Source organism: Daucus carota, chromosome 5 (genome assembly GCF_001625215.2).
Source record: "Daucus carota subsp. sativus chromosome 5, DH1 v3.0, whole genome shotgun sequence".
In the NCBI taxonomy this organism is placed as follows: domain Eukaryota; kingdom Viridiplantae; phylum Streptophyta; class Magnoliopsida; order Apiales; family Apiaceae; genus Daucus; species Daucus carota.
In genome coordinates this window covers 36385966-36411682 of record NC_030385.2, presented here as the reverse complement: position 1 = coordinate 36411682, position 25717 = coordinate 36385966, and the positions used below count along the sequence as shown (strand labels likewise).

General features: G+C 34.9%; 4 protein-coding genes and 1 non-coding gene across 6 annotated transcripts; 2 read left to right on the top strand and 3 right to left on the bottom strand.

Moving 5' to 3' along the window:
• Window positions 1–23: 23 nt before the first annotated feature.
• On the bottom strand, window positions 24–2973 carry LOC108223469 (pantoate--beta-alanine ligase). The gene is made up of 5 exons (XM_064093492.1): window positions 2254–2973; window positions 1530–1643; window positions 889–1020; window positions 227–353; window positions 24–99 (listed from the first exon to the last, which is right to left on the bottom strand). The coding sequence occupies exons 1-4, from the start codon at window positions 2827–2829 to the stop codon at window positions 237–239; spliced, it is 939 nt and encodes a 312-aa protein (XP_063949562.1). The 5' UTR covers window positions 2830–2973; the 3' UTR covers window positions 24–99; window positions 227–236.
• A 1954-nt stretch (window positions 2974–4927) lies between these two features.
• Window positions 4928–8222, bottom strand: LOC108220038 (uncharacterized). 2 transcript variants are annotated; one of them, XM_017393676.2, is made up of 9 exons: window positions 7995–8221; window positions 6890–6970; window positions 6721–6809; window positions 6554–6628; window positions 5985–6307; window positions 5759–5890; window positions 5600–5680; window positions 5463–5522; window positions 4928–5303 (listed from the first exon to the last, which is right to left on the bottom strand). In XM_017393676.2, the coding sequence occupies exons 1-9, from the start codon at window positions 8115–8117 to the stop codon at window positions 5191–5193; spliced, it is 1077 nt and encodes a 358-aa protein (XP_017249165.1). In that variant the 5' UTR covers window positions 8118–8221; the 3' UTR covers window positions 4928–5190. The 2 variants fall into 2 exon arrangements, with proteins under 2 accessions (XP_017249165.1, XP_063950612.1); XM_064094542.1 differs by lacking the exon at window positions 5600–5680 and having other exon boundaries at window positions 5046–5303; window positions 7995–8222.
• A 1033-nt stretch (window positions 8223–9255) lies between these two features.
• Window positions 9256–11434, bottom strand: LOC108222622 (uncharacterized). Its single transcript, XM_064094523.1, has 5 exons — window positions 11205–11434; window positions 10623–10710; window positions 10104–10525; window positions 9798–10005; window positions 9256–9475 (listed from the first exon to the last, which is right to left on the bottom strand). The coding sequence occupies exons 1-5, from the start codon at window positions 11208–11210 to the stop codon at window positions 9456–9458; spliced, it is 744 nt and encodes a 247-aa protein (XP_063950593.1). The 5' UTR covers window positions 11211–11434; the 3' UTR covers window positions 9256–9455.
• A 2765-nt stretch (window positions 11435–14199) lies between these two features.
• LOC108222960 (uncharacterized) lies at window positions 14200–19589 on the top strand. Its single transcript, XM_064094234.1, has 4 exons — window positions 14200–14365; window positions 15593–15847; window positions 17902–19140; window positions 19221–19589. The coding sequence occupies exon 3, from the start codon at window positions 17964–17966 to the stop codon at window positions 19104–19106; it is 1143 nt and encodes a 380-aa protein (XP_063950304.1). The 5' UTR covers window positions 14200–14365; window positions 15593–15847; window positions 17902–17963; the 3' UTR covers window positions 19107–19140; window positions 19221–19589.
• Window positions 19590–23695: 4106 nt separating this feature from the next.
• Window positions 23696–24903, top strand: LOC108222474 (uncharacterized). The gene is made up of 2 exons (XR_010292498.1): window positions 23696–24093; window positions 24189–24903. It is a non-coding gene; the product is annotated as an uncharacterized LOC108222474 (transcript).
• The last annotated feature ends 814 nt before the right edge of the window (window positions 24904–25717 follow it).

Below are 25717 nucleotides of genomic sequence, written 5' to 3'. Positions count from 1 at the left end.
CAGAACAAGAAGAAACAAACTGATTTTTATGCTTGCTAGGCTCTTAAGAATTTCACGAATACTTCTGATTATTATTGTTGCACAGACATTAATACATACCACAAAAAGAATCAATTCAGAGGACTAAATGGTATAACATATAATGCAAGTAATTGTAACAAATTGTAAATATTCAAGCATAGAGCAAGCTGAGATTGTTTAATTGTAGTTACTCTATGATATTACCAAAACTCAGTTTAGCCACTGATCTCAATGTTGTCAATCAGCCTGACTTTTCCAAACCATGCAGCAATGCAGAACACAACTGGACTTGTAATCTTTTCCACTGCCTTCAAACTCTCTTGATCTACTATCTGTAGCAACAAAGATATAGGAAGATTGCATTTATCACAATTTTTATTACTAAGCTCTATATTAGCTCGCTTGTGTGAAAGAGAAATGTCCTGTACAACTTTTAAAAGATTAAGATCACACCAAGTTCAGCTAAACAGCTACTATAAAACAAGATGTCAGATGGTAAGGACATCCATTATTCAATTCCAAGACACATTCTGCCCTTTCAGAAAAGTCTTGAAGGTTCGTACTTATGACAGTAATTAAGTCATTTGATGTAGCAATATGCTAGACGCTATTTAGTTTTAATTGAAAGTCAAAGTCCAAAGGCCTATCAGATAAGAACGAGAAATGCCTTGTTATTGGCTGAAGAAAATGCTAGGTCCAGGGACCCAATTTTCCAGATTTACAAAAAGAACAATCACTAATCAGATAATGCTAATTTCTTGACATTTTTTAACATCAGGAAAACCAGAAACTACATGAGAGAGACATTTTTGTGTGCGCATGTGTTCAATTAATTATTAGAAACTAACAGAGGACAAGATGCCATACCTCAGCATAATCAATTTTTCCGCCAGCTTCCTGGACAGATTCAATTACTGTATTTATCAAATCTCTGCTGTTCATTTGACCCATCCCTGCAGCAGCTTTAGCTTTTGACAGTGATCGGTTGATTGACAAGGCCTGCCAGATGTATAGAGTTCCTAGTGTCAGCAGAGACACTTTTTCTCCAAGGACGAGAAATAGGAGCAACTTTCTTCAACAAAGCTATTATCTCTGTGCAATTATGGACCGACGTCATATGAATAATGATCAAGTATAGGTGGGATGGTGTAATGGTAAAGATTATATATACCAAACACAATGGCGGAAGACAAAGTATCTTGAAGGAAAAATATAACTACCAAACATCTTTTGCATAATTTTTTTGAGAATTTACTTCCAAAATTGACTATGAATGTTCATCGTACACATACAAGTTTATAAATGCATCTAACAATACACAAATCAGTTTATCATGTTCTTCATAATATTTTTAAGAAAGTTTGCTTATACAACTACTATCGATGTTATTCATACATATACCAGTTTATAAACGCATCTATAATTTCATATACCTCAAGCAAAAGTAAATAAATGACCAAAGATGTTTGGATCTATCGTAAAAAAAAGCATTTTATGGCAGTTGAAACCTTTTCCCTCTCATCGGGTGAGAGGTGTACATTGCGTGAGCTCATTGCAAGGCCATCTTTTTCTCGCGCTATGTCAGAACCAATTATTTTAATGGAAAAATCAAGATCTCTAACCTGAAATCAAATCAAATATAGTAGTGCAGTCAATTCGAAAGAGAATTTTAAGATATTGCATTAGCGCACAGTGATGATGCAATCATACCCAAGAGGGATAAGATATAAAACTCAAATCTAGCAGTGTATACAGATAATATTGATCAAACAATAAGAAACTAACTAAATTACAGTTTGCATCATGCTATGCTATGTCACTTAATTACTTAAACATGAAAACCAATCTGCTGGATAAAACCAAATCAAATAATAGAGAAAAAACCACACTAGTAAACTCCAGATATACCTGTACAACTTGATCAAAATAGTATGCAATTGACATTCAATTCAGACCAGTAAACAATTTATGGAATAATTACAGCGAGACTGAAGATCCCTTTTTCGATGACAGCCACTCTTCTTAAAGACCAAAACCACATCCATGGAATTGGGAGGCATAGCATATATCCATGATCACAAAGAGTATTAAATTGTGTTATGCTCGGACACAATTACAACAAAAAGCGAAACCAAAAATGTCAAACACAAACCATATAAAATTGTGTAGTGTTCAGACACAATAACAACAAATGGCAAGCAAAGGCAAACATTAAGATTCTAAAAAGCTCACCATTCTAGTAATGATTCTCCACTGCTGATAATCCTTCTTCCCAAATACAGCAACATCAGGCTCAACTATATTAAACAACTTAGTAACAATCGTCGCGACCCCGCGAAAGAAAATAGGCCTACTTTTCCCACACAATCCCTTCTCCAATCTCTCAACTCTGACCCAAGTTTCATGCCCTAACCCTCCATCTTCCACACAAGACACCACCCCATCCCTCTCTATCCCACCTTCACTATTCCCAACACTACCCATACCATAATCATACAAATTATGGGGATGAAAAACAACATCAACCCCACCAGGAACAGACATGAGCTTCTTGATATCACCATTAAAATCAGATGGGTATGTTGAAAGATCCTCATTAGGAGAGAATTGACCAGGGTTTACATAAATTGAGACAACAAAAACTTGGGTATGTTTATGAGCTTCCTCAAGAAGAGAAAGATGACCTTGGTGCAAAAAACCCATCGTGGGGACTAACCCTATAGTCTTGCCTTGAGCTCTCATAGATCTTGACCACTCTCTCATTTCATTTTTGTCTGTGATGATTTTTGGTTCTTTGGGTCCTTCCATTAGGATCAAGATCACAATGAATAAATCAATTTGTACAACACAAAACAAAACAAAGGGGGCTGTACTTCTATCGAATATGTAAGTGAAATATGAGATCAAAAGATCTTGTTTGTCCAAAAAAGGGTAGATTAGAAAACTGACAAACCTGAAATTCTTAAAACTTTTCCCCAGTGGAGTAGGTGTCCGGGCCCTCAAAATGTGTGCCAATAGTTTTAGATTAGTTTTGACGCCAGAGCAGAATAACACTAGAGCCGTTCTGTTTTTTTACGGTGATGGATGAAAATCCCTGGATCCTGGTAAATATTGCTAAATGCAGTAATTTTTTACTTCGTGCACTAATCAGAGATTACTGTTATGTCCTTCACTTGTTTGACTTAGTTTTTTGTGTATACTTAATCCTTTGAGCCCGTTAATTAATTTTGCATTCAATACAGTCCATCTTGTGCAATACAGCCCACCTTGTTTTTCATATAATGATTATGTTATTAAATATTTATTTAATAAAAAACACTAAATTTTGTGCAATTCTAAAAGTTTATTCATTTACAAAACAAAATAATTTTTATAGTAAAGATTTTAATTTCGTATATTCTTTAATAAATAAATATTTGATTTTCTTTGATACCTTTTATGTTTGAGAATAAAAGTAAAGTTAAGAATTTAAGTTAATTTTACTGAAAATGATTATGATGAATATTTAAAGAGTGATATTTAAATTGATATAAGAGAATTAGAAATTTATATATAAACTTCAAATTAGTCGTAAAAAAATTATAACGGGTAGGAAGAATTTTTTTGTTTCTAATTTGCGTGAAAGACACGGCGAAAAATATAAAATCAACAACAACAAAACATAGAAAATAAAGACAATATAATAAAAGTAAAAATTTATCGTAAAAGTATATCAAAATTTATGTTACAATGGACAAGTAAAAATCCCTTTTATTACATTTTCCGCATGTTCTCGACGATTTACCTTAAAAAAGTTAATTGTTGTAATTAAAAGAAATAATAAAAAATTGGGTAATTAGTTTATAAAATATTCTTGTATTAAAATTTTGACCATTTAACACTAAAACTTTTCAAAACAACTGAAATATCTCATGGAGAATGAGATATATGGCTGCCTCGTGAATACATAACCTGGTTAAAGGTGTATTAGATTCATGGTCAACCAGCGCTAAAAGTTAGGTCTTATATTTAATGACAGGTAAGATATTAGAAGGTTAGCAAAGTAATTTCTGATTACTGCACAAAATAAAATTTTACTGCATTTAGCAATACCCTTTACAAGTGAGTCCACAAATTTGACCATGAAAGATTAGATTTATTATTTTTAACAAGACTTCTCGGTTTAGCTAATCAAGTTTCTGAAATAATAGACGATACACGCTATTATTTTTAACAAGACTTCTCGGTGTAACCATAGTCAAGTTCACGAAATAACAGAGAGGATATACGCATCGCTTGTCAGGTTAAGCCAGGATCAAATTCGAGTTTCATAGACAAGTTGCGCTCAATGTATATAAATTTTTTAGATAGTGCTCTATCAATTATTTGTGATTGTGGCGATGTAATGATAATTTATAAGGAAGTTTAGTTGTCAGTTACAGAGACAAGATAAATCCTCTAACATTCGAGACCCAGCTCCAGTGGAAAACAAATTACATCTTGGTTTTTTTTTTTGTCTACATTTCGTTTTATTTGTTTCCTTCAATACTCAGCCAAGTCGTAGTTCCTATGAATCCTGAAAATTCGGCAGACACTTCAGACCTGACCTTCTGCAGAAACAATCAGCAAATAAGCAGAACTATTTACATTTACAGATTACATTCCTAATTTGGTAGTACCTGCCCATTATTTCGTCTCGACCATGCCGATGAACCTCTTTCAATATAACTTTTTCTCACAGATACCTACACCAACAGTCCTCTTACAATATAACTATTTTACAACTTGAAAACGACATACAACAACAACAATACTTTCATGATGTTCTTAATACACTTAACAAATGTGTATATACAGGAGAAGAGTATATCATAATTCTATATTTATTTGGGAGTACTATTTTGCTACAGTATAACTAGAGCAAATGGAAACGTCAAATCTGGAGAACATGATATAGAAAGATATAATAATGATCACATGGGATAGATACAATGGTAAAAGGGAATAAAACTGACTTGCAAGCTTGGCAGTTCAAACTTCATAAGAAAAATCCCCACCGATAATGAAAATCACCATAAAAAATCAATCTAAAAGCCTATTAATGCTAATTAATCTTGAAAACAATGTAAACCAAAAGTTCAAGATGTCAAAACACCATGCTATCCAATATATCAAAAGCACCAGTCCCAACTACTCCTGGTTGATATCATCCCTTGCATAGTTTCCCATTCTTCCACGACCACGACCACGACCATAACCACCTCTTCCCCTTCCTCCACCCCTGCCTCTAGCATCTTGGTAATCTGCCAACATACAACATTGACAATGTTAAATAATTAATTTATATCACTACTACACCAATGTCACCCACTAGTGGACTTCAAATAATAGATGAGATGGGACACTGATCGAACAATGAGCTGCAAACATTGTACAGATAAGTAAAAGATATGTGAACTAACCACGATTGTAGCCTCCATCACGGCCTCCACCTTGGCCCCGGTTCCGGAAGTTGCCAGTTTCTAACATACATATTAATAATAATCATTCAGATTCAAGACTCATGGCGAATAAGACAAGTATGACATAATTCTGATACCTTGAAAGTTCTCTTGATAGTTTCCTTGATAGCCTCCATCACGGCCACCGCCTTGGCCCCAGTTCCGGAAATTACCAGTTTCTAACATATATATTAATAAAAATCATGTGAGTTCAAGACTAAAAGGCGAGGAAGACAAATGTGAGATAATCCTGATACCTTGATAATTCTCTTGGTAGTTGCCTTGATAGTTTCCCCTATAGTTTCCTTCATAACTTCCATATCCACCTCTACTCCAACCTCGCCCTCTCCCTCTACCTCGAGCTCTGCCACGAACTCGCCCATATGAATCTAAAATTAAAATCAGGTCCATATAATTTAATACCAATATGGAAAAAATATTGACTTTACAAAAAAAAAGATTGTTCTTGTTTGGTAATATCACCTTCATTAGCAACATTGTAATTTTGCCGTGCATGTCTAGCAACACTTGGCTGCTGCTGGTCGTAATTGTTCTCTGTCCTTGATTGCTCCTGTTGATAATTGTTCTGCGACCTTATGGGCTGGTGTTGCTGATTGTTATGTGTCCTTGATGGCTGTTGTTGCTGATAATTGTTCTGCGGCTTTACAGGCTGCCTTTGATGATTGTGCAGTGGCCGCTGTTGTTGATAATTGTTCGTTGGCCCTTGCTGCTGTTGATGATAATTGCGTTGTGGCCTCGACTGTGGCTGCTGCTTTGCTTGTTCTGCATTCAATGGGGCTTGATACCTATATGAAATGAGATAGGTTATAACTTATAATATAAGAACTTCTTCAGTTGTTCACATAAAATTACCTTCAACAAGACATGCTAAATGAAGAGCCAAGATTAGCATGAACAGGGAAGCTTTTAAACTATGCAATAAAATTCCTACTAAAAAAATTCAGACATATTTCTGTCCTAAGCACAATAGAGATTGCAGTAATTTGTTTTGTGCTGCATGTATTGGCTAGTAAAATGAGTCATATATTTACCCTGGAGAGTTCTTGTTCAGCTCCTTAGTTGACAAGGTGATTGAAATCACCGAGACATTGCGGCTTGTCTCCACACTGCATTGGACATTAAGGTTCAGACATGGTAAGAACGATAACGATATATAAATTAATATAAAATAAGGAAAAAAAACAGATGGGATACTTACGGCAGAAGACCCTCCTCAATGGGCTCCCATACATCCACTATGCTTACTGAACTGATGACGGTATCTTGGTGCAATTGAGGCATCCGTCTCTGTCCAAAATAAATGCAATAAGCTAACACGTCAATTTTAAAGGAAAGGAGACCTCACTCAGAATATAAGATAAACCAACCTTTATAATCTCTGTGATGGAGACTGTCTTGTTTATTGCTTGGCCCATAGCTTTAAGAACAATTTCATTTCCATTCCCCTCCTAAAATGTTAACAATAGATTGTCATGTTCCTCCTTCATGCCACATCAATTAAGCCAAATGAACTTTTATTTGTTCCCGGAAAATAGTTAGACACTCACATATATATTGGCTTACAATAACATGCTTACTATAAAGAAATTGGCCTAATAGTTTCAAATGTCAACACAGCATAGAATATACCACAGACAGTATAATTTATTTATTTTTTTACAGATTTCAACACAGCATAGAATATACCACAGAGAAATGCACACACTAAACTTTCAACTCTGTGCATCTGTTGCCTAGAAGTATAAGGTAATCAATATATAATTTTCGACTCCGGCATTAAGCAACCAGCAGAAAGTAAACATATTAATTACTACTTTTGGAGTGCACAAACAATCCCCTGCCATTACAAAATACGCTATTCCTGCCTCCACCCATGAATCATGAAGATAAAGATTTTAACCAAGTATCTATAAAAGAACTCTAAAAACCTAATTTACTACTTCAGTATCCAATAAGTATCAAATCAAAACAACTTGAGATACTCAACAATCTACTATTTGAGCTAGTCAAACTTTATTGTTGTCGCATTCACACCCTACCTACAATTATGAATCAACCTCTTTAACAACACAAACTCAAAATTAGCCAATAAGCATCAATTCAAACATCACGAGATACTCAACAAGCTATTACTCGATCTAGTCAAGCTCTATGATCATCGTATCAACACCCTCCTTACAAGCACTGACATATCGACCTCTTTAACAACAAAACAACAAAATTACCCAAGAAGTATCAATTCAAAACATCTCCAGATACTCAACAAGCTACCACTCGAACTCCTCGAGCTCTATCAACCAAATAGATTCACATCATCTCGAAAACAAATAACTAACAGACAGAGTAGCAACTAAATCTCATCTACTACTATAACGAAAACATAAAAACCAAACAATCAACACAAATAATTACACAAGAACACAAATCAAATGTAAATCGAGTGAATAATGAAGATTAAAGAACGATTAGTACCTGAAGGAGAGAAGTGGCATAGCTGATGTAATTACGAACCAGACCTTTAGAAGTGATTCTGATCTCATTCTCAGTAATGGCGGATTCAGCCTTGGGGTTTTGAACTTTCCTGTATCTATCCATGGCAGAGAGAGACAGAGAGAGAGATAGTTGTGTTTACAGATTATGATATTCAGCGAGAGAGCGAGTTTTCTAAAACCCTAGTTTTTGGTACCGATAAAACCTCAATTTATTAGATCCAGACCTTCACTTAGATTTTTCTCTTTTTTTTTTTATCTAGGGTAAATTATTTTTTTATGTTACGTAAATTAATATTATGGACCCCTTCGTTTATTAATATTGGAATTATTCCAAATGGGCTTGCTATATTATTTCATTGGTTGAAATTTTGACGCATGAAGAACAATAATCATGCAATCAATGCATAGAAAATTGGAAATCACCCGAGGTGCTTTTTGAGATTACCTTTTTCCAAATAAACATTAACAAAATATTTTTTACTTAGAAAAAATAAATTAGTTGCATTTAACTTATTATATATTTTAATAAATTGATTGATGATATATAATTAACTAAATAAAAATAATGATATAATATTAACTATTGGAAATCTTTTTCTTTTTCCTCGATAATAAAATTTACTTATTCCATTTCAAATAATTTTTTGTTCCTTTTAATCTAATTTTCTAAATATTAATTTTGTATAAAGAATAGGATATTAGACTTTTATAAATATTTTTAAAATCTAAAGTATTGATTTAATTATGAATTAAATATTGAGGAATACGATCTTTTAATATTTGATATTTTAATATTTGATAGATGACAGAGGAAATGATGTTGGCAGGTGTTTTGGATTCTGAATTGGGATCGAATAACATTTATTTAAATGCCTAGTCTTTTATTTAATTATAAAAAAATTATAATTCTGGATTGGGATCGAATAACCGTTATTTAAATACCTAGTTTTTTATTTAATTGTAGAAAATTATGAATGTTGTGATTATCAGATCATCAATAATCTTCATAGATAATTCGTACAATTTTTGAAATATTTCAAGTAGTAAAAAAAATAATCCTGTATAAACCGTCACTCACCCAAAATCATTATTAGAATATAATTTAGTTTATAAGATTACAAGTTTACTTAGTTCTGCTAAATATATAGTTTCTTTTTTTGAAGCAATGCTAAATATATAGTTTCTTGGACAAATTTTTAATATTATTCCTGGAGGTGTAAGATAAGATATTATCATGATTATAATAGTTGAATCATTAATCTGCTGAGAACATAAAGGCACATGAACTTCTCTTAATTATAGAAAAATGCACATGACTTTCATGGCTGGCTTTTCATAATGGACAGTAGTTAAAAATTACAAAACACCAACAGCTTTAGTACACAGGCTAGATAAACAATTGCCACATTCTACAAACTGAGACCCCCTTCAAGATCTTTCTTTATAGCTCGAGCACCACATCTGTTACAAACCAAGAAAATTATGCATGTAAGTAAACTGGAGTAACATAAACACAATACATACTGTACAAATGCCAAAGATGCAGTGATGCAGGGGTGGAACAACAGGAGTATGGTAGACTTAGTGCCTGACTGATCTCGTAAAATAAAGCTAATAATGATTTTCTAGCATCGACTATCTTCAAAGTTAATATTTTTTTATATTTATTCACTTTAATCTCAGATCTTCTAAGATCCTGGTTCCGCATGTAAGATATAAAAATGTGTGTGCGGAATAAAAATAGTTGCGAGGATACACGTGACGGTGACAGCAGACTACTTACATTCAGAATCTGTTGTGATCCAGCTTCCTGGTTTACTAATTTGGTCAGGAATCCTAATCGAAGAAGACACTGAAACAGCGGAGTTAACAGAGGAAGATACGTTGGAACTGATCTCCGCATCCCACCTGAAACTAATTTTTGGAGACTCGTTGTTTAATTCATCATCTGGAATTGCTTTCAGTGTTGCCTTGTTTCTGAAATGCAGAACCTGAAACATAATAAAAGAAATTTGTTAAAAAAGAACCTGAACCTTAAAACTTGGAGCTAAATAAAAAAAAAATGTTTCATTATAATAACTTAGTGTACCTTGCAACTTGTACATTTCCCTCTCATTTCAGTCTTTGCAGCAGCAACCCATCTCAGAATCTCCTTCACTTTAGACGGTGCCTTTGTTTTGTCAGGCTTAGCTTTCTGAGCACCTTTTTCGTAATTTGTACAATATTGAGCGGATGATAATGCAATTGCAGAATCAGAGATAGGCAAAACCTTAGTATTTCGGACATGAGACCCCGTGGAATCTACCCCTTTGTTGAAACTAATGCCTAGTCCTCTAGCTATATTTTCTCTCTTTATCTTCATGGTGTAGATCCTCTGTAGATTGAGAGTGCTATAAAAGCTAGTTTCTCTGTAACTGTCAAAGTTCTTGCATGAACTGATTATCTTGAAACTTACAGTCTTCTGGCTCTGGTTGCTCCTAAAATAATTACTTGGAACAACTTCGGATTGAGCTAAAAAAAGACCAGCACAGCAACCTTTGTTAGTGGAAAAACTATATGCATCGACATGAATTAGAAAAAATTGTGAGGTGAAAAATGTATGTCTTACCAACACAATTTTTCTTTTTGTTAGTCGGAGTGGTGGAAACTCTTTCTCTTTGTGGTTCTTCTACTATCTTGAGGAGCCACTTGAAAATCTGTATATATAGACAAGTACAGCTTATTGTCAATAATGTGTGTGTGGCACTTCACCCAGGTTGGCAGTAATATGCCTTCCGTACAATACTAACAAGTAACAAGCAATAGCAGATGAAGTGATTCTACTAGTTCCACATTAAATAGTAAAAGTTTCTCTGGACCAGCTCCATGTTGTGTGTGTTTACATGTGTATAAAAATTGTAATTATTGTATTATATAATAAGAAAATGGTCCTTGTGGTAGCAACTTGTGCTACCCGTTTGCACAAGTTTGTTTCGATCAAGAAGTCTGTTTGATTGTTATTTTCCAACGAAAAAGATAAATATAATTTTAAAAGCGAAACTTGAGAGTTTCTGTGATATTCGGTTGTTGCAGACCACCTAAGGCTATATGCAAATTTTGAAGCAAATTAGAATAAAATCATAGCTTCCTAATTATCTGCATGTTATAATTGTGAACAGAGGATATATTAAAATAAAAGCTAGCTAATTACCTGCATGTTATAATTGTGCTTAAGGAATATCACAATGGATACAGTGAATATATGGCAACACAGAATGGACAAATGGACAGCACAGGGAAGATTATGTGTGCTGTCTGGATTACCAGAGATTTCTTCTTCTAACAAGAGTTTCTGCCTACTATAGCCTTTTCTGAAGAACAAAACAAAGGACCTTAAACTGAATCTCAGAAGATGATTAACAGCCTGACAGTTAGTGTAGGTTGGTTGGATTATGATTCCATTGCAATGTGAAACTATCTATATATAATACTAAAGCTACTAGGAATATAATACTAGCTTATCATGCAGATGTTGGGAACTACTGATTGAGGAAGTTAATCAAAGAATTGCGCTCCAATAAGAATTTAGTTAGTAGGATAATGAGTTCAGCCTTGGTGGAGCATCGCTATGCCTTACGCGTGTGCAAACATCGATACTCTGATGTCTGTGGTCCCTAATACAATTCCCATCTTTTGGGAGTGTTAAAGAGATTAAAGAGTTAAAATGAGGTCACTGCTGACATTAATGTTGTACTTAAACTAGATTACCCCTTGTAATATCTGCAACTGGAACTCAAGCTGCTCCCTGCCAAGGCAAGTTAATTTAATGAATGGAAGTTTACAATTGGAGCTTTTTATAGAAATCTGAACTTGCTAAGTTTATACCAATAGTTGACCGTGTCATTGTGAGAAACATATATATAGGACTAATACTGAGATATATTTTAGTACTATACATTATATATGATAGAAAAGTCATAGACTGTGCACAAGTCTCCCCTTCAGGGTAGAGTTCCACGCAACAAGTACACACTTGACTATCACGACAAATAGAACTTGATCTGGCTAGAGAGGGTAGGCACTCTGACAAACATTGCCTTCAGGATTCAAATAATACTATAATAGAAAACTTACTCTAGGACTCGGACTGAGATATATTTAGTACTTTACTCGCATATACATTATTTATAAAAGAAAAGTAATATATTGTGCAGAAGTCTCCCCTTCAGGGTACACGCAAAAAGTAGACACTTGATTAGCGCGACAAACACAGCTTGATCTAGCTAAGAGAAAGTAGGCATCGCGACAAACACTTCCTTCAGGATTCAGCTAATACTGTAATAGAAAATTTACACTAGAAGGAACTTGTAGCTATGTTACATTGGGATTGTCAAGTATGCATGTGTTTTGTGGTTTTCCAGCATTCTTCAGCCTTCTCCCTGTTTCGAGTAGTTTCAGGTGTGTAAGACACTGACGTGTTACTTTATTCTCCATACATCTAAGGTTTCGGAGGTTGACTTTCCACATTCAATTGGTTGCAGGTTGAGATAAACAAGGAGACGCTTTACAGCAAATCATATACAATATCTAACATGAACGAAATTAAGATATTTTGGGAGATATCAAGATAATTTAAACACCAGCAAGGTGAACCAGAGGTACTTATAAGTTATAAGCACTGTTTGGAGACTATTACAATATTAGGATTTGTGAGCTCAGATATGATTTAGTCTGGGTCATTTTAGCCGCTAACTAATAAGAAAAAATGTGTTATTTTCATAGCTGCAGTCTGTAGGCATGGAAGTTCCAAAAATCTAGTCTACCCGGAAAGCTTTGTACGAGCTTATTATAATGTCTACTTGCTATCTTTTAGGTCGTGGAGATGAGGATTCACGTCAAGATTTTTATTTCTACGGAAAGTGAGGAGCCTTATATACTGAAAATGCATGAGCCTTGTATACCTGAGTAGTGTGAGTACTAGTGTCAAGGTCTAGCTTGATGGCATCTCAGAAAATTAAGTAGCAACCTTTCATCAACGTATTAAAACAAAACTTTCGCTATGAAAGTAGCACACAAGTATAGCTTAAAAATGAAAGAGTTCGATTCTTACAATTCCTTCTCGTATAGTTGAATTTAAATGTAATAACAAATATATTAACTGAAAAAAAAAAAGAGAATCAAAAGAGATAAAGCAGGTTCAACTGTCCAAGCACACACATGTTGACATGGGCATGGCACATACCTGACCCAAGAATTGCAATATCTTCGGAGAACCCAAAATGTAACCAGAACCAACTCACAGAGGCATAGTACAAGTCCGCAAAAGCAGAATTAAGGATGTGTTTGGACTGTGGGTGCAAAGAGAATCGGAAACGAGGACATAACAATGGATGAAACGAGTATATGTAGGGAATGATTTATCCATGAGTTTGAGTTTCTGCCTCGCCAAATAATATGAATATAATAGTAATAAAAAAAACGCATTTAGGCGGTTATTCAATTGAGATTTCAATGATATTTTTTTATTCATGAAATTTGAGGGTATTTAATCTGAATTGAGATCGATGATATTTTAATTTATAATATGCTGGTAATATATTTATTTATTTTGAAAGATATATTAATAACCTATTATTATATTAGAATATTTCACATCATTACTATGTTAGAATAATATATATATTATAATAACTTGAAATATATATTGTTTTTATATATAGCACACCACGAATAAATAATTACTTATGGTTTATCCTGATTTGACGTGATAAAAATTACATATCACTAATTTCTCCCTTTACACAAGGTCTCAGTTTATTGTAATTTTAATTCAACTTCTGACTTGATATACAAATAAATATATTTTAGTTTAAAATTGAAAATGATTTAAATTCGAATACTAAAACCGAGAATGATTTTAAGTCTCGATTTAAAATATAGACTGTAATATTGAAATACAATGATAAATTTGATATTTTTCGAAATTTGACGTTTTTAAAAAGTGTATATTAAATTTTTTTGCCCAAGTTAAAATAGCATTTTTTTCCGGTTGTTTCCATTTTTGAAAAAAAAGAAAAAAAAAAGGCTGAGCTTTCTCATCAAAAAGGAGACGACCTAATTTTCCAACCGAAAAAGAAAAGAAAACAAAAAAATAATTAAAACATGAGGCGACTTAATAAAAAAACACACAAATCCCATTAACGTATAACTCCATTCTCTATATTATTCAACCCTCTTTCGTCGGTTACAATACACAAAATATGTAAACACAAATTCATATTCATATATATCCAATCTACAACCTCAATATTACGCAATTCTTGATCAACCAATTCAATCAATACAGACATAGCGTGAAGAACCAAAATTCTTGTAATTCCGTGCCTTTGATTTCTTCGTTTCGATTTTTATTTTGATCTGTTTATTTTTTATTGCTCATCCGATTGCTGTTTGTTGATGACTTTTGTGTATGTTCAATTATGTATTTAAGCAATAACTGCTTGATTCTGTATACAATACAAATAGATTTGATGATAATTTTGGGTGGACTAAACTAGGGTTTGGTTGGTGGAGAATTGAATTAATTGTTATGCTTATTGTTCTTGCCTGATCTTAATCTGGATACTGTTGTAGGGAGATCGTGGATAAAGTTGAAATTTTGACTTAGTTGTTAATCTGTTTGTGTATTTACGGGCTAAAGTTCTCTTTCGTGCGAGAATCTGCAAGAATCATTTGTTCTGTTAGGCAAATATGTGTTCGAAATTATATGTTTTTTCTTCAAATAAAACTGCTAAAAAATTTAGTTCGAGAATCTGACAGGAGTTTTCAGTAAAAAATATTGCAGAACTTAACATTATAAAGCGCAGGATGAATAATTCCCACACGAAAGTGGTGCCCTCCATAGTACGTAGCCTATATATATAAATATGCGCGCGTGTCGTTTTAATGTTTTGAACATAGTATAGGATGTCCAAAATATTTAAAAAATCTGAACTTTTAAAGTAATTTTGCGTCTTTTCCTTTGTAGGTTCTGTGTTTCCTTTTTATATATGTTGAGCTTTAAGTGTGATTTGTTCGTTTCTCACTTGCAAATAAAATGGGGCTTGTCTGTTTTTACTATGTATTTTACATAACAATTTATAATAATAATTTTCTTTAAAGAATGTTTAAAAACTTTATCAGTAATATAAATATAAAGAGACTGGAATATGCATTGTACGGTGTACTATTGGCTCTGTATATGCGAGATCAAATGTGAATCGTGCTATTATGATCCGATTATAGTGTCCCTGTTATGTTTTAAATAAAAAAGTTATTGTCTGATGTGTTTGGCTTCATCTTGTATCTGGTTTTAGTATCTTTTCCGGGGGTGCTAAAATGGGTCATGTACTCATGTTGTGTCAGTGTTCTCCTTTGTTTGTCTTATAAATTTCATCAACTATGTTCAGTGATATTTTGTACTCTATGAACCTTTGCTTAAGAAATCCTCTTGTTATAAAGTCGAATAATCTTAAAAAAAGTGATTAATGTATTTGTGGATTTCTGGACCGCAGTGCTATGTGAATAGCTTTTGCCTTATATTCTATGGAACAAGTGCAGGTCTTAAGACAGATTGGTGATTCTGACAAAAGAAAGAGTCAAAAAGTTTCTTTTTCAAGGCTGTTTTGCTTCAAGGTTATTAGAATTGTGTTTTACTGAATTATCTGTTTAATCCTTTGGAGCATTGCACGTGGACTTACATCGGATACTGTAAAGTTGCATAAGGATTCTATTTTCGTTCTGTGCTTACCTTGATCGTCTCACCAAGATAACGAAGCTCATATTTGGGAATTGTTCTAAACTTGTCTCCTCGTGGTGAGTGTCTGTGTTACTTTGATTACCTGTATGTTATTCTTGACCAGTGTTTTTTATTTTTCTAGTAAATAAATATTGAACATATTGCGGAACTATATCACACATTGGTTATATATGTTTAAACTATCACCATTTGGCATTTGTTTATATGAACTTCAGCTCAATTTATTGATGTGAGGCCACAAGATACGTCAGGTGTGTATATGTGAGTCAATGTTGAACTTCTTCTTGGTATACATATTTGTTTTTACAAATGTGTCAGAAATTAGCGAGAGTCAACATTACCCAACCACTTTGACGAACATAAGACTATGCCAGGAGTTCCGATTACTATGAAGCATATTATTGCTCCCAAGTTTGTACCAGTTACAGATGGAGGTGACTTATAAGTATAGTATGATTCTGCAACGTGGTCCACAAAATCCCGTGGATTTCTAATTTCCGGGAAAGTCCGCCCTCTTCACCTCATAGTTAAGAAGATGACAGACTTTCTTTAAATGCCGTTAACTAGTTAAATATTTTGGATAGTGTTAAGGCATGTATTTTCCTCGACTCTTTCCTATAGTTCATTGACGATGTATACTAGAGATGTGAAAGTAATTGATTGAGTTCTTGAAAACATTGGGGGGCTTGAAGGTAAAAAATCTCGAGACTGCGGCCTGGCCGGTCTCTAAATTACCCTCTAAAGACCAATATAGAATCAGGTTGGTGCTGGTATGTTTGGAGGTTCTGTATGGTAGTATTGATGGAATGTAGGCATGATATTGTTGCTATATCTGTGTTTATTATTATTATATTTAGTATTATTATCATTATCATTATCATTATTATTATTATTATTATTATTATTATTATTATTATTGGTAATTTTATACACTACATGAAACATTATTAGCGTTTGAGTTTCTACATTTCTTCGTGTTCTGTTCAGGCTTTTGGCTATACAGAGAATATTTCGCTTCATTTTTGTTTAACCTAAAAGTGTTCGAAGTTAAAAGATAATGCTAAAAAGAGTGTAAGATTTGTTAAATTACTTTGAAAATATAATATATATGTATACTGTATAAATCGTTAAATTGTAAAAAATTACTATTTTTGAATGTCATCCTTTGCTTTTACTTATCTTGTCATGTACACATCTGTGTGTGTGTTCTCGTCATACTGGTATCTGACAGGAAAGTCCTTCGAGTGTTGTTTGGGTTGGACTTTGGAGAAATTCCCTGATTGCTGGGTACTTTTAGAACTGCGTCTGCTTTTCTTGTCAGTTTGTAAGATTACTTGAAATTTGGTGCTCCACTCTCCTTTTTTAATTATTTTTTGTTTTAGGCCTGTGGGTGTTAGTATAGACTATAGATGCTTAGTTGGATCATTGGCATTACCTCTTACTGAAAATGCTATTTTTTTTAGTATTTAGTAGTGGATCCCTGGGAGCCATCTTTTGGGGAAATATTCAACCTTAACTTGCAGAATAAAATTAAAAGAAAATTGAGGGCATCAGGTTTTAATTTGGGCCTCCCATAGTACGAGCTCCTACCACGATAGCTTGGTAAGCTGCCAACTCCCATAATATCTTAGGTAGAAGACTAGAAGGCCTTTATAGACCATATATCCGTAAGTTGATGGTAATATTCTGATGGAGTTTACAGGTGTGTAAATATGACACGGAATAATGTTACTGTAGAAAGCAGACCAGTGGAATAGTTTTGTTGTTAGTTTCTAGCTACCTTAAGTTTACTTATAATTTATAATGAACTGGTAACTTGATTATTTGTATTTTTCTTATAAACACTTTAATTTTAAACTTGTATCTTTTAACTTGGCTAAAAGAACAAATGTATATGAATTTTAACAACAAACTGCAGATAATAGATCTGTAAAGGGATTAAAGCATGTAGAAAAGAGAAAATAACAGAAGTCATTGATATCCCACCAATTTATTAACACGCTGTCTCTGTTCATTCTGAGGATTCAACTGTGTATTTGTGAAACACAAGATATCTTGATACTTAATAATTAACATTCAGTTCCTTGTTTCCATGCTCTTGTTGGACTAGCACTGCTGTCCTGATCATTTCAATATTTGAGCAACATACTACATTCATTCAGTGAAACATAGATGGCTAGTAGAAAACGAAGCTTATCAAATGATGTAGATAGTAATGCCCTCCACAAGGAATGGGATGAAGCTTCATGCCCCATTTGCATGGACCACCCCCACAATGCTGTTCTTCTTTTGTGCAGTTCCTACAATAAGGGTTGCAGATCTTACATTTGTGACACCAGTTACAGGCATTCCAATTGTTTGGATCGCTTTAAAAAACTCAAAGCACAGGATGAGAACAGCACCTCTCCACCTGCATTGTTACCCAGGGATCTGCACAGAGACACTAGAAATAACACAAGTGACTCTACTTCAGTTCGTGCTCAGAATTTAATTCCTAATAATGCCATAGCATCTGAAGATATATCTGGAAGATCAATTGAGAGTAGAAGCAATGTTGCTAGTAGGTACTCTGGCAGGCCAGCAGGAGATATGGAAGATGGAGGTTCTGATGTATCCAGAAGGATTGTTCCAGCAGAGATCAATGACGGGAACTCTTCAGAACCAAGGTCAAAGTTGAGATGCCCTTTATGCCGTGGGGATGTACTTGGCTGGCAGGTTGTTGAAGAGGCCAGAAAGTATCTTAATACGAAGTCTCGGAGTTGCTCTCGTGAAACATGCTCTTTTTCTGGTAGCTATGGAGAACTGCGTAGGCATGCTAGGAGAATTCATCCATCAGCCCGACCTTCTGATATCGACCCAATTCGAGAACAGGCATGGCGCCACCTTGAGAATCAGAGAGATTATGGTGATATTGTCAGCGCCATTCGTACAGCCATGCCAGGTGCTGTTGTTTTTGGGGACTATGTAATTGAAAATGGAGAAAGAGCACCTGGTGAGAGAGGAAGGGGTTCAGGTGAGCGTGATGGACCTTGGTGGACAACATTTTTCTTGTTTCAGATGCTGGGCTCAATGGATCATGCTGCTGACCGTAGGAGTGGGAGGTCAAGGGACTCTACCAGGTTTAGGCGCTCTAATGGATCTGGACGGAGGTACTTGTGGGGTCGAAATTTGCTGGGAGCACACGATGATGACGATGACGATGATGACAATGATTCGGATGTTAATATATTAAGTGATACAAATGAAGATGTCTCTCCCATCCCAAGAAGACGTCGACGATTGACAAGATATAGATCAAATGAAGACCGATCATAGTCGAAGCATAATCTGGCAGTTTCCCTCTTTCTAGGTATTAATATTTACCCTCAGGAATAGTGATTTAATGTTACCATTTTGGTATTTATCACGATTCTTTCTGCTATTGTGCAGAATAGCAAACAGGACCTCCAATCTTGTCCAAGAACTTGGCTTCCTTGTCCAAGAACTTGGTTTCAAGTCTGCTTCATATAGCTGTATTAAGGCACCAGACATCATAATATCGGTGTGTTTCTGTAAAAGAATAGGCGAAGAACAAACAAAAGAAAGTGTTCAGTTTGGTTCTTGTTTGGTCGTCTGTACAGTTTTCATTTAGTTTGTTTTGTTGGATTTATTGTCGAACTAACAATGTCACCTTCATTTCATTTACATATCCTGCTCTAGTTATAAGGTGTGGCTCTTGCAATGGAAAAATATTGTTCATTTGAATGTTGGATTAATGTAGTTTGAAAATTCATTCAGTGGGATATATTTTTTGGTTGATATCGTGTTTTGCATCAGTTTGATATTCAGACACTAACGCCCTGCTCCCGAGAGAGTTATAAACAGGGAGGAAAGCTAAGTGAAGAGAAAGTAAAGTTATATAACTTTTGCTCATATTTGTGTTCTTAGAGTTTTTTAAAGGGATGAAAGCAAGTGAAAATGGATGCAATTATAACATAGTTTCACTCCAAAACTTTCACTCTAAAAATGGGATGAAAGTGAAAGTTCATTTGCGTTCACTTACATTCAAGTGCTTTCCTCCCAAAAAAACTCAGGAGCAGGCCTAAGCCTCTGATGACGGTTCTTTCCCAAACCTTAAAAGGGTTCCTCATCAGTTCAGAAAACAGAAAACCATTATCGGGCGTAGCTTTTGTTGGAAAACAACTGACGCTAGTAACAAAAGAAATGGGCTATTTTTACTGGTTAAATACAAGGCACTTTTAGACTATGCATTTCGGCTTTCAAAACAAAGAACACATTTCATTTGCTAGAACACATAGCTCTGATGATAAAGAATGCCGAACACGGGAGTATCTGTACCAATTTTTTGCCTGAGAAAATTAGTCGTTTTTCTTGGAAGTAACGGAAACTATCAAAAACATGAACTCGCTCATGGATTAGGCTTCATTCGGCCTCAATAAATTTGGTGGCGTTTACATGGTTAATTCGCAGGCTTGGACGCTTGGTTGTTTTTTGTTTGTAGCCACTTGTACGGTTTGCCGGTGCCAGAGCTAATTTAGTACTCCCTCCGTCCCAGTCATTTGTATACAAATGGTTGGGACACGGAGACCAAGAAACTGGGTAAGAAATGAGTAAAGTTGGATAAAAAGTAGGTATAGTGCTGGGACTCATTTATATTTAATAATAAATTTGAGATAGTGGAGGAAAGTAGTGGGTGTAATAGTGTTTATATTATTATAGAATGGAGATAGTGGAAGAAAGTAGTTGGTGTAATGATGTTTTATATTATAAAAGTTTACTACTTTTGGAATGTATACAATTGATGGGACGTCCCAAAAAGGAAACTGTATACAATTCATTGGGACGGAGGTAGTAGTAAATGTACAACACTACAAGTACAAGATGTAATGAGCTAAATTTAGGGGCCGTTTGAGTGAGTTTAAAATAAGTGCTTTTTGCTTAAAATAAAAAAGTGAAATAGAAGTTAGAAGTAAGTTAAAACTTACAATTGATTAAATTGTTTGGGAAACAAGTAGAAGTCGTGAAACAAAAGCTAGGAATCTTAACTTCTTCTAAGTGCTTCTCGACCTTTTGTACAAGATAGTGTTTCTAACTCATAAACCCAGAAGTCTCATAAACCCAGAAATCGGGCTTCTAAGCGGTTGCCAAACACCACCTTAGTAGTGGTATAGTGCAGGGTTTTATATATTTACTTATTATTTATTCATTGGTATTAGTTGATTTCAGAAATTAATTTAATCACAGAAATGCTGCCACTGAGCTAAAACCGTCCATCTCTTGCATCTTTCGAAAGGACGCAACCAGTAGGCAATTAAATCTAGAGATTCGCAGGAAACATTCCAGGGCGCTCCGGAAGGGAAGCTTCCAATAAATTAGCCGGTGCTAGAGAGCACAGATGGCTTGGAGAAGCAAAGCATCTGAGTCTGCAACAAGTATGGGGCAATTGTTTTTTCTTTGAATATTGTGTAGTTTTGGTGTAACTTCCTTCTACACGTCAATTTGCAGAACATGCAAGGAATATCAAGAAAAATCCGACAACTTGCATGACTTTGGCCTGGACATGTCAGAATGCACCTATATATATAATATTACAGCTACTTCCACCTATTTATTTCTTGGACTCTGGTATAAAAATTTTACTGTCAGTTAAATCAGTTACTAATTTACTGACGAATTTTCTGGTGCGTGCCCGTTGGGACACATTAGAAAGACCCCTTTACTGATATTGGTTTTGGCTTCTGTAATTCACACTCTTGCTAGGTGAAAGTCTGGAGAGTGTTTACTCTTGAAGTCATGAGATTGATATGGTATCGTTCACAAATAGTCTGTGTCCGAAAGAGGTACACACTCTTCCCTTAGTTTTCCATCATTCGGATTAATTAATGACGGATAGATAACCAGTAGACACTTGACCGTTGCCAAAAAATGCCTTGAATAATGTCTTGCAGTGACCACTGAACATTTACAAGGGCTTCTTTCATGCTTCAGTACTCTCTAAATATGCAACCACATGTAATTTGTAAACATGATATAATCCTATGGCAGCTCGTCTGACAAATGATAGTAGCATATGTCCGACGGAAAAAAAGTGCAGGACATGAAAAATCTGACGAATGATAGTAACATATGTCCAGCGAAAAATAGCGTTGGACATGAAAAATTCTAGAATATTGAGGTAATTTTGTGTTTAATGATACTTGTAGCACCCTTATATACATTAAAAAAGCCTACGATTAAACTATTCAGCGTTCTTTTTTCCGTTAAACATATGCTACTAACGTACGTATGTCAACGAGATCGACGTGGATCATAACATGCAATTTGCAGTACAAATCAGAACTATGACTGAACTTTACATTTAGTCACATCCTTTACAAACTAACTAGAGTCTATTCCATATAGCCCCATAACCTACTGAGTGCGAGAAAATGGAAAAGAGAGTAGTTGAGCTGAGGCCATTTGCATGCAAGAGATAAGAAAGAAAAGAATGCTATGCCACTTCTAAAATGTGAAGGCCACCACTACTACTAGAACTAGGGGTGAGCAAAACCGAACCGGAACCGAAAAACCGAACCGAACCGTGTAAATTCGGTTCGGTTCGGTCCTAATTTTCTGAAAATTCGGTCCATTCGGTCCGGACCGAATAGACCGAAATAAAGTTCGGTCCGGTCCGGTCCGTAAAAAAATATTTTGGTCCGGACCGAATAGACCGAAATATATATGATTTTAATTAATATTTATATTATATATCTTATATGTTACTCCCTCTGTCCCATTTTAACTGATGTTTGACTTTTTAACACGTATATTGAGGCGTAAAAAAACAATAGCTACACTCAATAAAAAAATTCAATTATTATATCAAATAAAAGTTTAGATTCCAAACTTTAATTTGATATAAATTTTATAAAGAATAACTATGTTTAGATTTGATTTTTTTAATATCTTAAAATACGTGTAAAAAAGTCAAAAGCAGTTAAAATGGGACGGAGGGAGTATAATTATAATATCTAATTTGTAAATTTAATTATATCCATGTTTAATGAATTGGGGGTGATTAATTAATATGAAAATTTTAAAATAAAAGATGAATTTTAGTTTTATTTATAATATAATTTTTTATTTTAAAAATAATTTCGGTTCTTTCGGTCCGGACCGGACCGAACCGAATTATTTTGGTTCGGTCCGGTCCGGTCCATTATAAAACTTCGGTCCGGTTCGGTCCGAAAAAAATTAAAACTTCGGTCCTCGGTCTATTCGGTTCGGTCCGGTTTTGGACCGGACCGACCGAATGCTCACCCCTAACTAGAACACTGACCAAGTGGGGACTGATTTTTCAAGCTTTTAAGTTCACCCCAATCCCTTGCCTCGCCCACAGGCCACTCCATTTCTGATTACCACCCACATCATTTACTGCCTATTGATGCCCCCATTCATTGCTCCCACCCCACTTCTCTTTCCCTTTGCCATATAAAATGAATAATATTTTACGGTAGATAATAGTAAAAGAAATAATTTCCTACAAAGAGGTGTTCGTGGAAACACTCTGATATTGAGCGGGACATTAAGCGGAACATGCTGGATATGTTTGATTTGATTAACCGGAAGAAAGAAAAACATCAATTGATGAGTTGTGGGACATTATGTTTGTTACTTAAATGGACATGATAAACCTTGAGACACTGATTTTAAGGTTGTGCAGGAAGGACTGTGGAATCTAGCTACCCTGCCTGCACTATTACAAATTTGGTTAAGCCTTTGTCAAACACAGAGAGAAGAACTATTGTAATGTACTATTTATGACAAAACTTTTTAACAGTTTCACAGGAGAGCTAGCAGTACATAACTGTGAGAGGACTACACCAAAGAAACAGAAACTTACTGTAAAAAGAGCAGCAGAAAAAGGAAAGCCCAAGTAAGTGGGCATGAAACCAGATAAAATGTCAGAAAGAGAGACAGATTCCATTTCCCAATTCATGCATCTCTCTTCCCACCAATCACTCTCTTTGCCTCTCACCATGCACAAGCATCATAACCTCATTGGAGTCTCTCTCTCCCCCCCTCTCTCTCATATCTTCTGTTCCCAAGCCCATACATCATCTTGCATCTTCTTCTGCCATTACCATTACATTACATTACCTCCTTTATTAAATACCCCCACCCCTTGGCTTCACATTTTCCAACACAAAAAACTCTTTCAAATACCCCCTCTTTACATCATCATCAGCTTCTAAAGCCAAACCTAAACACTTCATATGTACTTTGCTTGTTTCTTTACATTCTCTCTTGCCTAAACTAACTAGTAACTACTTCAACTCATCTTTTCTTCATTAATTTCTGTTGCATGTTAGGTTCTTGTAGTAAAGATCAAAGCTCTAATTTCATTTTTTGTTGCAGATATGGATGGTGAAAACATTCACAACACTGCAGAGGACTCGACAGCAGCCGGGGCAGCAAGATCATTCCCCTGTCTATTCTGTTCAAGAAAGTTTCACAGCTCACAAGCCTTAGGAGGCCATCAGAATGCTCACAAGAAAGAAAGAACCGCAGCCCGAAAGGCGAAAAGAGCTTCTTCTACTTACAATCTGGCCTCAACTTTCCAAACCCCTCCCCTGTTTTTCACTCCAAATCATCAATTTGGACTCCTCAATCCTTCCCTCTACATAACTGCCCATGCAGCTAACCTCTGTGCATTGCCTAGCCCCCCATTTTCGGATCGTCTGGTCTCGAATGCCGGGGCTCCAAGATTCGAGAACCTTGTGTTCTACCGCGGGAACTACATGAACAACAATTCATATCAGTTCGAAGATGATGATCAGCAGAGCCTCATGAACTGGCAAAGAAATGGATTTGTTAAAGAAAGTTCATCTCAGAATAGGCTTGTTAGCACTAGTGGGAATAATGACAGTGTGGTTAGAGATCAGAAGCTTGATTTGTCTCTTCATTTGTGAGCAAACAAGCTGAAAGATTTCGGTTTTGATTAGACGGCGTTTATTTATGTAGAAGATGCAATGGCAAAAGTAGATTTTTCTCTTACTGTTTCATCACCATTGTGTTATAACGAGTATTAGTTTTCTTTTGAGAATAAAAAGTATGCTATGACTTATTTGTTTATTGCTTTACAGTTTACATCGTATGTAAAGGATATTTCTCTTTTCACAAAAATTTTGCGAATAAATTTATTTACGTACAACTTACTCTCTCTTATTTCCGTACATCATATTGTTATGTCGCATTCTGCTCGTGCATATATGTTTCTTTCCTTTTCTTCTTAGTCTGAAATTCTCGATTTATTGAAAAGTCCATGATTAATTTTTAATATATATTTTATTGATTTTTCAATTACATCATGATTTAACTAAAGAATTTGTACTGTATTTATAAAAAAATCTCCGAAAAATTTCTGATAAATACTGAATTGGGAAGTCAAACTGATTAATTTTTGATTTTTATAACCATCAATCATAACTCGTTATTTTGTGCTAACGATATCAGCCTCGTCTATATTAAAGATTGATATAGATGAGAATAGCTATAGCCATCAATCATATGTCACTATTTTGTGTTTATGACATTAGCCTCGTATATATTAAAGATTGATATAAATGGGATTAGCCGTGTATAGTTGGCATAATGAGCATCAGGTGCTATTATATTTAGGGTCCAGGTCCACAGCCATTGTATGCTGTGGAGCTGTTAAAACACATACAGGTTCCTGGCCGTTGGATGCATATCCAGCGGCCAGGATTAAAACAAAATCTTAATATGTCCAGCGCTTTTTTAGTGCTGGACGGGAAAAACCAATTTTTCCCACGTACAGCGTTTTTTTAGCGCTGGACAGGGTTTCCCCCGTCAAGCGCTAAAAAAGCGCTGGACATATTAAAACTTTATTTTAATCTTGGCCACTAAATATGCATCCAACGATC